We start from the raw sequence: 14,997 nt of genomic DNA on the forward strand, positions 1-14,997 counted from the left end.
ACCCAACCAGAAATGAAATGTCGACGGTGGTTTGGCATCCCTGGCGCATGTACGCGGCCACGCGGCGTATCTTCTCGGCGTGGAGGCGTGCACATCGGCGATGCTGCCGAGTGATCCGTCCTCTGTTCTCGGGAGTGGGGACAGAGCAGCTTGTCCATGGCGCCCAATGGCATGAAAGGTCCAAAGTCCGGCACAGTGGCGGAGTTCTTTGTCGTCGTAGACGACGGCGTTGTCCGGTGCAGTGGCGGAGTTCTTTGTTGTCGCGGACGACGGCGTCAAGTGCCTGGTCAAGCAGCGCAATGACTGCTTTCACCGCCTCACCGATCAGAATCAGTCGATGCCACCTGGATGATGCACGCACTGATCCAGCCCAATAACTTGCAAAGACCAACTACGGACCCGTGCCCGGACCAAATCACGTGCACACGGGTTGGTTTCCAAACCCGGCCAAAACTGGCAAACCCAAACCATGAACAGGCGAAAAATTTTAAAAAATCACACTCGAAAGATTGACTCTTTGATCACGATAACACTCGGGTGGATGACAAGTAGGTCTATCTGTGTCTATAAATGTGGGTCCAATGTCAAATCTACAAACAACCGATGTTTCGAGACCCATTTTTGCAAATCGCCCTGAACAGGCCTACATGGGCCCATCGGCTGTCCCCCTAGAGGTGGGTGCTCCCTCTAGCTCAACGGCGTCTTGGTGTCTCGTGATCGTGGCCTTCCTTTGGGAGAAGGCGGTTGACCGCCGTGACATGATTGCGCTCCACAATTATAGGATCCGTTCATCCTCCGCCTCCACATTCACCTCGCCTAATCCTCCTCCAACGCCTCCTCATACATCTCCCCTCCTCGTCCTCCTCCTCCTCCACCGCCGCCGCCGCCGTCCGAAATGACAAAGCCAGGAAATGCCGCCGTGAAGCCATCCTCCTCGGCCGCGAAGACGAAGCCATCTTCCTCGGCCGTGAAGAAGAAGGCCCTGCGGATCGAGGACCTCCAAAAGAAGGTGGCCGCTATGTCTGGGCAGATCGATGGCCTCACAAAGATGGTGGACGCCATGGCTGGGTAGATCCATGACCTCACAAAGAAGGTGGAAGCCAAGCCTTAGAAGCTTCACAACGAGTGATGTTGTGATGTTCTTAGGGAGCAGTGATACCTATATCCTGTCTACATGTTAACTAAGTGAAGTTTGGTGATTTATCTTTCTTTGTCTGATATAAACGTCAGCCCTATCTATCAGTGTACTGGAAATTGTTTGCGGTCAGCTTTGTTATATTTCTTTGTCTAATATAAATGTCAGCCCTATTATCTTGAGCTGCAAGTGTTCCTGGTCCGTGGACATTTACTATCAGATTACTGATTGTGAGCAATGTGTTTGTTTTGAATGGAAAATTGTATTCCTCCGATCAGCATTTCCTAGGTTAACTAGGTCAAAATCGATAACCCTCGATGAGACAGGTGGTCAAAGCGTTGCTATGCATATTTGTAAAAACAATGGCCATTTTGGATTGGAGTATATTCTTTTCACACTGGTCCATCATGTGAATTGTAGTCTCAGGGAGTCGGGCTAAAATTCAATTCCATAGATAAACTAGAAAGTATGCAGAACACATTTGATAAGAGAAGAAGATTCACACCATCGATATAGATGTCTGAGTTTTGTCAAAAAATCGAAATTGTAATAACCTTAAGTGCGTAACATTCCTTGATTGGGAGATAACAAATGAATAGATGGCATGCGATCAACTAATATACAATATCATCTTGGAACTCTAAAGTTTGCTAACATTGTCGCCATCTCTCGAGTCCTGAAAACCATAGACGACTACTTCGCATCTTCTGCCTTCCTGTTGCTGGTTTTTTGTCATCGTCATCACTTTCCGGACCCTATAGAAGAGAGAGGCAGTCAGGCAGTGCTGTCAGCACAAATCAATAACAGCAGAGAAAACTAGTTGTCTCACTTCTAAACATGTCAAGCTTTTTAGCCAGGTATACCATAGCATGACAAAGAACTAGCAAGATAGGAATCACCTTCCATCATATTTCCTTTCTAGCAAGGGACCTCTAGAGCAATATAAGTAAAGATGATAATGGGTACCTGAGACCCGAGACCCGATGGATTTTTACCCTATTAGGGTATGGGTGTGGATTAAAATCCTTACCCATGGGCATATTAATGGATAAAAAGCCTAGCCCATCGGGTATGCGGGTGTGGATGTGGTAATATGTCACCGAACCCGCAAACCCATGGGCATATGTCAGCTCAATCCATGCCCTATAAAAGAGAGATGCAGCCGGCTCTAACCTAACCCTAGCACACATTTGACATTCCACTCCTCTCTTCCTATCCGTGCAGAGCTGCGGCGGCGGCACATCAGGTGCAGCCGTGCAGGCATGCAGCACGCTGCACACTCCCGCTCTCACACCACCCGACCACCGCACGTACGCACTCAACACTCATCTCATGATCTCCATGGCTGTGCTCACTGGCTCCGACGACAACGGCCGGTGACCCTTCTCCTCTTGTTCTTTAACTGTTCTTGTTACCTTGTAGCTGTGCAGTTACTGACCCCGCCCCCATCCTTCGGTCCCATTCCGAAGAGACGCCGATGCACTTGATGCCGACCGGCTGCCGCAAGATCCGAAGGAGAAAGAAGACGGCACACAAGATCCAGCTGCTCCGCCAACCTTCAAGCCCATGCAGCTTGTTCCTTTCAAAGCTGCGGCCGTCGACCGCGCATCTGCTCCAAAGCGGGCGCCACAGAAGGAGAAGGTTCGTGCTGGCTGTGATCCAAAACGGCAGCTCCTGAAGTCTTCTGCAGCCAGAGTTACTAGAACGCAGGGTCGGCCTCCTCGTTCCCCCACTTCACCTGCTGCTGCCAGCCCAAACATCATCAAGTCTCTCGGGTATGTACACGTTCTGAAGCTACTGTAATTTTTGTTAGACATTTAGATCAGTACAAGACTCAACACGTGATGCCTAGTGTATATCTATTTTTGTGTAGTGTTTTAGTATATCTATTTGAGATTACGGATATTTTCCGACCGTATTCGAGACCGAATCCGTTTAGAGGGGTTTAAATCTATCCGTATCCGAGTCTGGATATTCAACATCCAATACCTTATCCGTATCCAAATACTCAAATAGCATATTTATGATGTTGATATCTAATTTATCATATCCGGCATGGTTGACACTATCCGTATTCGAATCTGAATCCGGGCAGAAATATGTCCGCATCCGATCCGTTTTCATCCCTAACTATGAGTACACGTTCTAAATTCAGTAGCTTACTAGCTTGTAGTGTGCAAGTAGTATTAACTACTAAAGCTTTCTTTATGCTTGATATATTTAGAAAAATGTCTATCTCTACTGGAAGTCAATCTCCATTGTCTCAAGCATCACAAGCACATTCAAAGTCACTTCTAGTATTAGGATCACCTCAGCCTAAATCTGTCAATGACTCGATGCCAATTGAAATAGATGATGATGAAGAAGAAATTGAAGAAGAGGATGGTGTTGCGGCTGGTTCTAAGAGGAAGCTCACTTCAGCTGTTTGGAAAGAGTTTAAGAGAGTGAAGTGCAATAGAATAGTGCGAGCAAAATGCATATATTGTTTCAAGCAGTCTGCTAGAGGGACAAATGGGACAACTCACCTTCGAGTTCACTTGAAGAGCTGTGTGCAAAAAAATCAAGATGAATGGAAAGACAATGGCACAGGCTACTTTAAGGCTTAACAACACAGATGCAGGAATTGTTTCAGTAGAGAACTATACATTTGATCAAGAGACAGCTAGAAAGGAACTTAGTGCAATGATAATTATAGATGAGTACCCCTCAAGCATGGTTGACCATGTTGGCTTTTGTAGATTTATTGGTGCACTTCAGCCGCTGTTCAAAATTGGTACAAGGAACACAATAAGGTATAAAGTTTACACTGCTGCTCTGTTTTAAAAATTATACTGCTGGTTTGTTATAAAAATTATACTATTGTTTTGTTATAAAAATTACACTGTTGTATTCTTATAAAAGTTGTACTGCTGGTCTATTATAAAAATGTACTGTCATTTTGTTACAAAAATTACACACCTGTATTTTAGATCTGATATCATGGTGCAATATGAGATGGAGAAGAAGAAAGCTATTGAATACATGGCTGGTATTCAATCAAGGGTAGCTATTACTAGTGATCTGTGGACCTCTGACAACCAAAAAAGAGGTTACATGGCCATCACTGCCCACTTCATCGATGAATCGTGGACTCTTAGGAATATTATCATGAGGTATGATATAGTTTTTGTACTTTTGATAGATCTTATTTATGTTGTTCATTTAGACTACATGATGTATCTTTATGGGATTTGCAATACAATTGACAATGTTCTGAATATATGAATGTAGGTTCATCTATGTTCCAGCCCCTCACACCGCCGATGTCATTGGTGAGGAACTGTATGAATCCCTGGTTGAATGGAATCTGGATGAGAAGATATCCTCAGTTACTCTAGACAACTGCACCACAAACGATGCGGTAATCCCTTATCTTGTGAGAAATATTGGAAAGCAAAAACTGTTGAATGATGGAAATTTATTACATATGCGTTGTTCTGCTCATATCCTTAACTTGATAGTAAGAGGTGTTGAAAGATGCAATTGAGAACATTCATGATAGTGTAGCTTATTGGACAGCCACACCAAAAAGAGTTGAAAAGTTTGAGGAGATAGCTAACTTTGTCAAGGTAGAAACCAAGGTAAAGGTAGCACTTGATTGTAGAACAAGGTGGAATTCGACTTTCACCATGCTTAACACTGCTTTGCCTTACAAGGCTGCTTTTATAAGAGCTAGTCGTGTAGATAAGCAGTACACTTGTTTGCCAAGTGAGGAGTAGTGGACCTTTGCCGAGGATGTTGTGGAGAGGCTTAGATTATTTAATGATATCACTAACTTGTTCTCTAGGATTGATTATGTGACAGCTAATAATTACTTCTTGAAAATTGCTGAGATTAGAAAGAAAATTAGGCAATGGTCAACTTGTGGCAATCCATTGGTAGAAGCCATGTCAGTTAAAATGGTAGCTAAGTTTGACAAATATTGGACTGACATTCAAGGTCTGATGGGAATTGCAACTATCCTTGATCCTCGATTCAAGACTGCTGTTTTGAATATTTGTTTTGAGGACTTGCTTGGTACAGCTGGTAAACCATGTGAGGACAAGGTGATTGAGGTCAAGAACTTGTTAGATGACTTGATCTGTGAGTATCATGTGGCAGATGAGGGCAGCCCAACATCAGCTTCTCTAGATGGCAATGGTGATGACTTCTTGTCCTCTATTAGTGCACGTGTTGCATGTAGAAGGCCAACAAGTATAGGGTTTAGATCTGAGTTAGATTGCTACTTGGATGAAGAAATGGTTAACGTGCATACAAAGAATTTCATTATCTTGGATTGGTGGAAGGTGAACCTTGAGGAGGATTGCAAGGGATATCTATGCCATTCCTATTACCACTGTTGCTTCGGAGTCAGCTTTTAGCACAAGTGGAAGGGTGCTTAGTGAGCATCGCAGTAGGCTGACTTCTAAGATGCTGGAGGCTCTCATGTGTTCCCAAGATTGGTTGCATAACAAGTATAAAGGTATTATAAATGCTTGGTTTACTAGTTCTGCAATTTATTTCAGCAAATGTCTATTGAATGGCTGCAAACTAATCCTTCTCCATTTTGTAGTTGATGAGAAATCTAAACAGCAGGCTACCTTTTGGTCTTGTCTTCAAGATATACAAGAGGGTCTTCAGGTGATGTTTCTTTCTCTTGGCCCTATTTTTTATATTGGTTAGTTCACTAATGTGTTGTGTTTACTTCATGCAGGAACTTGTCATTTGAGATTTCCTCTCCAAGCTCAAGTGTTGTTGTACTTTTGGTTGCAAGGATGAAACAAGTCAAGTGCAAGAACAATTGATTTGCTGCTTCTAATTATGATTGTTATTTATCAATTGTGAACTTGTAATAACCTTGTGGTGTGGCTGCCATAATGGCCTGAACTCTTAGTGTTGTAGTGGCCGGTGGGATTGTGACTTTGTGAGTGGCCAAGTTGGTTAGTCTAAAACTCTGGATGAGATGACTGATGTTCCTGGTGCTATGTGCCTATGTGTGGTGCTTCTGGTGATTAGATCTGGTCATTTAATCATGAGACTTAAAACACTTATGTAGTGGATTATTGTTTATTTATCTTGTGTTCTTGGCTTGCTGCGTATGTCTCAATATTTTATATTGTTTAATTGTCTAGTGTTTCTGGTTTGTTGCATATGTTTGCATCGGTAATATTACATATGTTTTCGGGTATGGGCAACCCATGGGTACCCGAAACCTGCATGGGCATGGGTATGGGCATAGAGTTGTACCCGTGCATGGGCATGGGTTTCTTAATGGGTATGATTTATCCTAATGGGCATGGGTGTGGTTAGGCAATACCTATCGGGTAGAAACCCATTGCCATCCCTAAATGTAAGCTAGTGTCCCGACAGTTGATTTTGGTCGAGAGTGCAACAGAGGACTGAAAAAAAAGAGTATGATTTAGTGTTCATTTATCGGCAAGCTGCTTACTAAAGTTTATAATCTGCAATACCTTGGAGTAACTAACATCACATATCTTTAGCCGAGGTGCTATACTACCATCCAGGAGGTGCAATACGTTAGTTGGAGAGAACTATATACCATTGAATGACAATAGCTAACTCCTGAAATCAGTTGTTGGAAGAAGAATCTTGCCTACAGAGAACAAATAACTGTCATTAGAAGTACATATCTTAGGTCATATTAAAGACTCCCATGTAGTAAAGCTGATCTACCTCATCCTCACTAAATCTTCCAGCATTGCAGATCCTTTCAAATAGCTCACCAGCAGCAGCATATTCCATACCTATGGCCAAATGTGTGGGAGTTAGCACAACCTAAAAAACTAAGTCGCTCTTTAAATTTGTAATTTGGAAATGGTAATAAATTTAAACTTTGAGACAAAAATGTAATAATCACAATTGAGCCCTGTCCTACTGTTTTCCGTAGTATGTAAGCTTCATGAGAGAACTATGTTGGAAGCATTATAAAGAGGTCTCTAATTAGTTGAGACATGAGAGGACTGCTAGTTACTGCTAGAATCATAATTGACTCATACTTGCTGCAGCCAATTTCATTCCAAAGAAGCTAGTTGCAAGGAACACTGCTTAAAGGCATGCTGCTGTGAAATGCTGAAGAAAAACATTGAGAGATTAAAAGGAGTTTAGGCTAGACTATGGGACTGAAGTTCCATCTAGTGATAATTCTCCTTCACTCTACCCAGTTGATTCCATCTAAAAACACTAAGAGATTAAAAGGAGTTCAGGCTAGACTATGGGACTGAAGTTCCATCTAGTGATAATTCTCCTTCACTCTACCCAGTTGATTCCATCTAGTGATAATTCTCCTTCACTCTACCTAATGGATTCCATCTAGTGATAATTCTCCTTCACTCTACCGTTGATATCTATTTTTCGGACAGTAAATCAAGTAGCACAAACAAAAGTGCCATGTATTAGCTTGGTAAATTGATCATCCTACGTTGTCAAATTACATGAGCATATTCATTTGTTTGGGTTAAACAGAGATATATATTAACTTCCTGCTTAGCAAAACTACTGTCTCCACGGGTTAAACAATCGATAAATCATCTGCAGATCAAGATCAATAGCTAGCTACTATCATGTAACTACAAATCTATTACTTTAAATTACGGCCGCAATAAGACATCACCGTCAGTTTGGATATGGAGTGAATGGAATCAGAGCTTAACATACTTCTTTGCAATGAAGTCTGGATCCACCGTCAGTCACCGCCATCACAAGCTCCAGAGATGAGCGCCGCCACCGAAAGAGCTCCCTGGCCGCCGAAGTCGCCGACGGCTGATCTAGCCGCGCCGCTGCCAGAGGGGCCGCGCACCGAGTCGATCCAGGCAATTCAGGCGGCAGCTGGACCTTGTAGATGTTGCTGTTGATGAAGTCGAGCATGAGGAGGTCACCGGCGGGGGTGATCTTGATGAGCGTGCGGCTCAATCCCCAGCTTGCTGCCATTGAACCCTCCCGACAGCGGGGACGGCCGCCGCCTCGGTGAACAGGAGCACGGATGTCGTCAGAGACGGTGCGTGGAGGATGGCGGCAAACGGTGGCGGCTAGAACCCTAGAAGATTTTTTTAATTAAGAAGAAGATATTCAAAGTGGTGGAAACTGAAAGGGGAGACGTCAGAGGTATTTAGGGAAAGGGCTATCAAAGAGGGCTCTTGGAAGGAAGAAGACGACATAAACAATATGTGGGACAAGATGGCAACCAACATTCGGAAGGTAGCCTCAGAGGTGTGTGGAGTAACCAAAGGAAGGAGACACGAGGCTAAAGATACTTGGTGGTGGAACGAGGAAGTCCAAAGGGCTATTAAGGAGAAGAAAGAATGCTATAGATGCTTGTACCATGACAGGAGTGTGGACAACATAGAGAAGTATAAGGTGGCAAAGAAGACTGCAAAGCGAGCTGTAAGTGTGGCAAAGGGTAGAGCGTACGAGGATCTTTACCAACATTTAAGTACGAAGGAAGGAGAGAAGGACATTTATAGGATGGCTAGGGTTCGTGAGAGAAAGACACGGGACTTCAACCAAGTTAAGTGCATTAAGGATGAAAGGGAGCATCTCTTGGTAAAGGAGGATGAGATCCGACATCGATGGCAAGAGTATTTTGACAAATTGTTCAATGGTGAGAATATGGACACAACCTTTCAGTTGGATGACTCTTTTGATGACACCAATAGGCGCTTTGTGCGGAGAATCCAAGAATCTGAGGTCAGAGAGGCGTTGAAAGGGATGAAAGGAGGTAAGGCGATGGGACCGGATGGTATCCCAATCGAGGTGTAGAGATGCCTCGGGGACATAGCTGTAGTATGGTTAACCAAGCTGTTCAACCATATTTTTCGATCGAACAAGATGCCTGATGAGTGGAGAAGTATATTGGTACCGATCTACAAGAATAAAGGGGATATTCAAAGTTGTACAAATTACCGGGGAATTAAGTTGATGAGCCATACTATGAAGCTATGGGAGAGAGTTATCGAGCATCGCTTGAGAGCAATAACGCGGGTCTCTATGAACCAATTTGGTTTCATGCCCGGAAGGTCAACCATGGAAGCTATTTTCTTAATAAGACAAGTTATGGAGCGGTATAGGGAGAAGAAGAAGGACCTACACATGGTTTTTATTGACTTGGAGAAGGCTTATGATAAAATACCAAGGAATGTTATGTGGTGGGCTTTGGACAAACATAAAGTCCCAACGAAGTACGTCGGGCTCATTAAGGACATGTACAGCAATGTTGTGACTAGAGTTCGAACAAGTGATGGAGACACGGATGACTTCCCGATTAGGATAGGACTACATCAAGGGTCAGCTTTGAGCCCTTATTTGTTTGCTTTAGTGATGGATGAGGTCACAAGGGACATACAAGGGGACATCCCTTGGTGTATGCTTTTCGTGGACGATGTAGTGCTAGTTGATGAAAGCCGGACAGGAGTGAATCAGAAACTGGAGTTATGGCGGGAGACTTTGGAGTCCAAAGGTTTTAGACTTAGTAGAACTAAAACTGAGTATATGAGATGTGACTTCGGCACTACTACTCGGGAGGAGGAAGATGTTAGTTTGGAAGGTCAAGTAGTGCCTAGGAAGGATACCTTTCGATATTTAGGATCAATGCTACAGAGGGACGGGGATATTGATGAAGATGTTAGCCATAGAATTAAAGTAGGGTGGATGAAGTGGCGGCAAGCGTCTGGTGTCCTATGTGACAAAATGGTACCACAGAAGCTAAAAGGCAAGTTTTATAGGATGGCGATTAGACCTGCTATGTTGTATGGTGCAGAATGTTGGCCTACGAAAAGACGACATATTCAACAGCTAAGTGTCGCGGAAATGCGTATGTTGCGTTGGATTTGCGGTCATACAAGAAGGGATCGAGTTCGGAACGATGATATACGTGAGAGATTAGGGGTAGCGCCAATTGAAGAAAAGCTTGTCCAACACCGATTGAGATAGTTTGGACATGTGCAACGGAGACCTCCAGATGCACCGGTGCGTAGTGGAATCCTAAGTCAGGATAGTAACGTGAAGAGAGGCAGAGGAAGACCGAAGTTGACTTGGGTAGAGGCAATAAAAGGAGACTTGAAAGGATGGAATATACCCAAAGACTTAGCCTTAGATAGGAGTGCTTGGAAGATAGTTATTCACGTGCCTGAACCTTGATTGTTTCTGTTGGGTTTCAACTCTAGCCTACCCCAACTTGTTTGTGACTTAAAGGTTTTGTTGTTGTTGTTGTAAGAAGATATTCATACACTCCAAATTTCCAGTTACATCTTAGTCGAGAGGATCATACACTCCACCCGTATCTTGACCAACCCACCCACCCGTACCTTACCCGACCCACTGTCATCCCTACCTACATAGAATTTCCAGTTACATCTTTTCCAGTTACTAAATCCATTCCAAATTATAGTTCGTATGACTTTTTTTTTACTCCAAGCTTAACCACTCGTCTTATTCAAAAAATTATACTAGATATCACTTCATTTGTTGCGGCTTGTTTTATTAACAAAAGTTCTTCAAGAATGACTTAAATTCAACTATATTTGCATAAATGTTTTGAATAAGACGAGCTGTCAAATTTCGGGTAAAAAAAAAAGTCAAACAAATTATAATTTAGAACGGAGGGAGGACATCTTAGTCGAGAGGATACGTTTATGAGATACATCACATGTATAAGCATGAGCTAACACACCTGATCTACCACTCTCGACACTCATTGAACTCTCCCCATGGGGCATTGGCATAAAGTATAAAGTATTAATACAACACATGTATGTGTATTGAACCAAATAAAAAAATATAGGATGCACCTTATATGAATGAATTTACCGCAATCCATAATGATCCATGCAGTAAAATACTAGCGACTCACATACCAAACGTTCCACAACCCCCGATGGACTTAAGTTTTTAATAAAATCAAGCCCGGACCAAACCAGACTAGACCAAATCCAAACACCTGAGACTGCTCCAACTCGCCCCCAAATGTTAGCAGTCATATTTCATGGCTAACGGGCACCAAACTTCCACTGGAAGGACACAAACTGATTCGGCACCGGGTGGATCTGCATGAAACAACACCAACTACTCGGCTGGGGCTGCGTCAGATTTGGTTTCGTTCACTTTGCCAGAATCAGTTGACTCCGACTTGCCACTTTCCTCAGATTTGCCATCGCTCACAGTGAGCTTCTCCAGCAATTCAGCCGTGGAAGAACCATCTTCACCTTCCTTGCCCTCGTTCTTTGTAAGTGACTCAGCAATCTCCTCAATCAACTCCTTGAACTTCTTGCAATCTATATGAGATCAAAGAGAATTTTGGTCAGCATAACTTAGTGAAATTCAGCAAGTTTTTGGAAGACACAATGACCAGAGAACCGATAGAAGGAAAAGAAAATGGACAGTCTAGACATATACCTAGGGAGTATTTCACTCAACAGATGACAGAGAAATTGACTGCCAGAACAGAAAACACAGAACTATGCATCTTTCTAAACAGACATAGAAATTGACTGCCAGAATAGAAAACACTACACGGTCTAACACATGAGATCGAAGTCCATGTAATATGGTACCCTGATGTACTGTACAGATGCTAGACCAGTAGCAAGATTGTAACGAAACCCATTAATAATAGTGGAACTCAAACTATGAAGAGAAAGGCCACAAGCCTGCAACCAGAGGAAGAACACACAACAGAAGTCCAACAAAGGCAAGGTTGTATAGCACGAAGAATGCCCTAAAAAGTATTTACTCATGACGTTGTAACTAATAAACACCGAGTAAGTTAGGAAGTTAACAACAAATATTTTGGCTAATTCACACTTCACAGAACTACCACCAAGCCTCTGGCAATCACACAAAGCACACATGAGAACATGCTTATCAATGTAATATGATACCCTCATGTACTGCAGTACAGATGCTACACAGGTATCAAGATCTCAACAACACCCATTAATAGTGGAACTAAAACTATGAATAGAAAGGCTGCAGCCTGCAACCAGATGAAAAATACACAACAGAGGTCTAACAAAGGCTAGCACCTAGAGTGACCTAAAAAGTAACACTCATGACATTTTAACTAATAAAAAATGAGCTAATTAGGAAGTTAACAAAGATTTGGGTGGTTATTTCACACCTCACAGAACTACCACTAAGCTGGAGCTGACACAGAGCACACATGAGAACATACTTATTCATAAAGAGAATGTTGGTAAACCAAAGCTAGTGCCTACGAATGCCAGTAGGGAACTCAATTAAGTAAAATATGCGCCAAAAAGAAGATATTGAGCAGTTGTAAAAGCCAACCCCTTCAAATATATAGAAGCACCAATGAAAATAAAATAATGTGTTAGCATAATGCAAACGCAGAATGAGCCAACTGGCAAAAAGCACTACCAGACCATTATTTGTAATATCAATATGTACTTCAGGAACTCTACATATCAACTGTCGCTATATAAAGGCTACATACACAACAATATGGTTGATCCATTTTACAATGTTGACCATGTGACATCTAGTTTGGGAATTTTTCTTGTGAACTGCTCAGGAATTCACAAATCAAGGAGAATGTTTTACAGGGAAAAATTGAAAAAGCTCTATGGAGTGTAAACTAGAAACCTAAAAAATGGCTTGTTAAAACTAGATGACGCAAACTTGACATAAGAAATTTCAGACAAAGAGCCAGTAGAAAGGTACTGTGCAAATATGCCACCATGATGAATAAATTATGCAAACAATAAACCCCGACAGGTTGTAATCAATTGATCACACCACCTGGCACAGAAATGATATGAAATGATTAGGCCTCTTTCAACCACCACCCACGGATGCATGCCTAATAATAGTTCTCCCTAAAGAGAAGGTAGTGGTACATCATATATACTACAGCGGTAGAACTAACAAGCTATCGGATTATTACATCTTCTCAAAATCAATATCCAGAGACAGTTCAGTCACCACGTGTATTAGAATTTACTATTTAGAACACAAAACAATTCACCATCTTATTATTCATAGAAGCCAACATATCAAGCAACTCTCCTTTGTCAACACTCAACAATTAGATCCACAAAACTGAAACCAAACAATGGATAGAAATAAAGCCATATAGATGGCGATTTCGTTCATAAATGGCTTCTTTAGGATCACTCGGTAGAACAACCTTGAACCGTTGAAAACGCTTAATCAACAAAACAAGGACCTTAAACTCTGGTAAACCTATTTGTTTGGTCATTTTGCAGTAACGTAAAGGGCAAGCCAACTAGTAGTTCCAAGCAGCCTATAATCGGATTGTCAACTTAACAATCTCAACCCCAGGCCTCAACCCCAGGCCTCCAGGCCTGAGATTCATGCCTGGGCCAGGCAGCTTTGCCTGGGCTCAAACCAAATAGGCCCTAAAGATTTCATTTTAGAACACTGAGATTATGAAGTTCAACCATCTAGTATCAAATATATAGTTGGGCAGAACAACCGGGTAAACGAGATGGAGAACTCACTTTCTACCGAACCAAACCTGATGGCAAACATCTCTTCCTTGAGTTCGCCATCTGCAAAGTCAGCAGCGTGCCAGACACACGACTTGTCGCTGCCGGCATGCTCCTGCATCTTCGTGGTGGAGGCCACTGCATACACAGCGCGGCATCAGTACCATAATCCTATTCTTTGGGATCAACCAAAAACTTAATAAAAATTGTGACGGCGAATTTCAAATAGAGAGAAAGGGATACCGAGATGGTTCGCGCAGATCTTAAGCGTCTTGGCCTGGCGCATGACTAGGCGGACCTTGCCGGTCTCCTTGTGCTTGAGAAGCTTGACGGTGCCCGTGCCTCGTTCCTTCCATTGGTTCCCGTCTTTGTCAAATCGGTACAGCTTCGCCTTCCTGCAAAACCCAAATCAGCACCAAATCAAGCGGGGGCGGGCAACCGGGCGCGGCAATGAACAAGGAGGTGGGGAGGGGGGCGGCGCCTCACATGTCGAGCAGGACGTCCTCGTCCTCCTCGCCGGTGGTGACGGCTAACTCCTCGAGCCGCACGATGGGAGCCACCTGGGCGCCCGTGTCCTCTTCCTCCCCCGCGGCAGCGGCGGCGGCTGAGGCGTCCTCCTCCTCCTCAGCCGCCTCGGGTCGCTCCACGACGGGCTCCTTGTCCGCCATGAGATGAGGTGATCGCGGCGCGATTCGATTCGAAGAGGACGCGACGGCGGGGCCAGGGAGGGGAGACGGGTAGGTGTTCTGCAGAAGCTTTGGGAGCAGGGCTGGGCCTGCGTGCTAGGGTTTTTGTGCGCGGAGGGGAGACATAGCCAGCGAGGATAGGCCCACTTTCAGAGAGAGGGGCCCACGCGGTTGGAACTGCAATTTGCAAAGCAAAATCGATACCGATACATGGCGACGGATGGCTCGACCCCTCGCTCCTGCGGTGCTCGCGTCTCATTATTCTTATCATTTTCGCGTCGGCTCACACCCGACGGCGCGGTAATCGCTGCCTCCCTCACTCCGACACCCCTTCTCCTACCCCGACACTCGATGTGGAAGCGGTGGCCGCACCGCGACAACACGTGGGCCGACGTCGTCGACCATCACGGCGGTCCTCGTCGCCACCACCGGCAATGGCCAGGCTCCAGAGCAGCCACCACTTGCCGCCGCCGACGACCCCGACGGCCTTCCCCACCCTGGTGTCCACCCCCCGCCCCGATGGCCTTCTCCCCCACCCCGGCGGCCCCTTCCCCTACCCCGACACTCGATGTGGAAGCGGTGGCCGCACCGTGGCAACGCGCGGGCCGACGTCGTTGACCGTCGCGGCGGTCCTCGTCACCACCACCGGTGATGCCTAGACTCCGGAGTAGTTATC

General features: G+C 44.3%; 2 protein-coding genes across 2 annotated transcripts; both read right to left on the minus strand.

The window, feature by feature from the left end:
* Nucleotides 1-1,615: 1,615 nt before the first annotated feature.
* On the minus strand, nt 1,616-8,101 carry LOC136510703 (uncharacterized). Its single transcript, XM_066505067.1, has 4 exons — nt 7,829-8,101; nt 6,848-6,949; nt 6,714-6,767; nt 1,616-1,890 (listed from the first exon to the last, which is right to left on the minus strand). Exons 1-4 carry the CDS (start codon nt 8,099-8,101, stop codon nt 1,786-1,788), a joined length of 534 nt encoding a protein of 177 aa, XP_066361164.1. The 3' UTR covers nt 1,616-1,785.
* A 2,758-nt stretch (nt 8,102-10,859) lies between these two features.
* On the minus strand, nt 10,860-14,416 carry LOC136512601 (ran-binding protein 1 homolog b-like). Its single transcript, XM_066506560.1, has 4 exons — nt 14,122-14,416; nt 13,879-14,030; nt 13,648-13,773; nt 10,860-11,439 (listed from the first exon to the last, which is right to left on the minus strand). Exons 1-4 carry the CDS (start codon nt 14,301-14,303, stop codon nt 11,231-11,233), a joined length of 669 nt encoding a protein of 222 aa, XP_066362657.1. The 5' UTR covers nt 14,304-14,416; the 3' UTR covers nt 10,860-11,230.
* Between the last annotated feature and the right edge of the window lie 581 nt (nt 14,417-14,997).

This window comes from Miscanthus floridulus, chromosome 16 (genome assembly GCF_019320115.1).
Source record: "Miscanthus floridulus cultivar M001 chromosome 16, ASM1932011v1, whole genome shotgun sequence".
NCBI lineage: Eukaryota > Viridiplantae > Streptophyta > Magnoliopsida > Poales > Poaceae > Miscanthus > Miscanthus floridulus.

Excerpts from the sequence above, each read along its gene's own strand:
- LOC136510703 (XM_066505067.1), bottom strand. The coding sequence starts at position 8,101 with ATGGCAGCAAGCTGGGGATTGAGCCGCACGCTCATCAAGATCACCCCC. Across the intron at positions 6,950-7,828 it reads CCAGACTTCATTGCAAAGAA|GTTGTGCTAACTCCCACACA; the intron begins GTATGTTAAGCT and ends TTAGTTTTTTAG. Across the intron at positions 1,891-6,713 it reads TTAGCTATTGTCATTCAATG|GGTCCGGAAAGTGATGACGA; the intron begins GTATATAGTTCT and ends TCTCTTCTATAG.
- LOC136512601 (XM_066506560.1), bottom strand. The coding sequence starts at position 14,303 with ATGGCGGACAAGGAGCCCGTCGTGGAGCGACCCGAGGCGGCTGAGGAG. Across the intron at positions 14,031-14,121 it reads GAGGACGTCCTGCTCGACAT|GAAGGCGAAGCTGTACCGAT; the intron begins GTGAGGCGCCGC and ends TGGGTTTTGCAG. Across the intron at positions 13,774-13,878 it reads GATCTGCGCGAACCATCTCG|TGGCCTCCACCACGAAGATG; the intron begins GTATCCCTTTCT and ends CTGTGTATGCAG.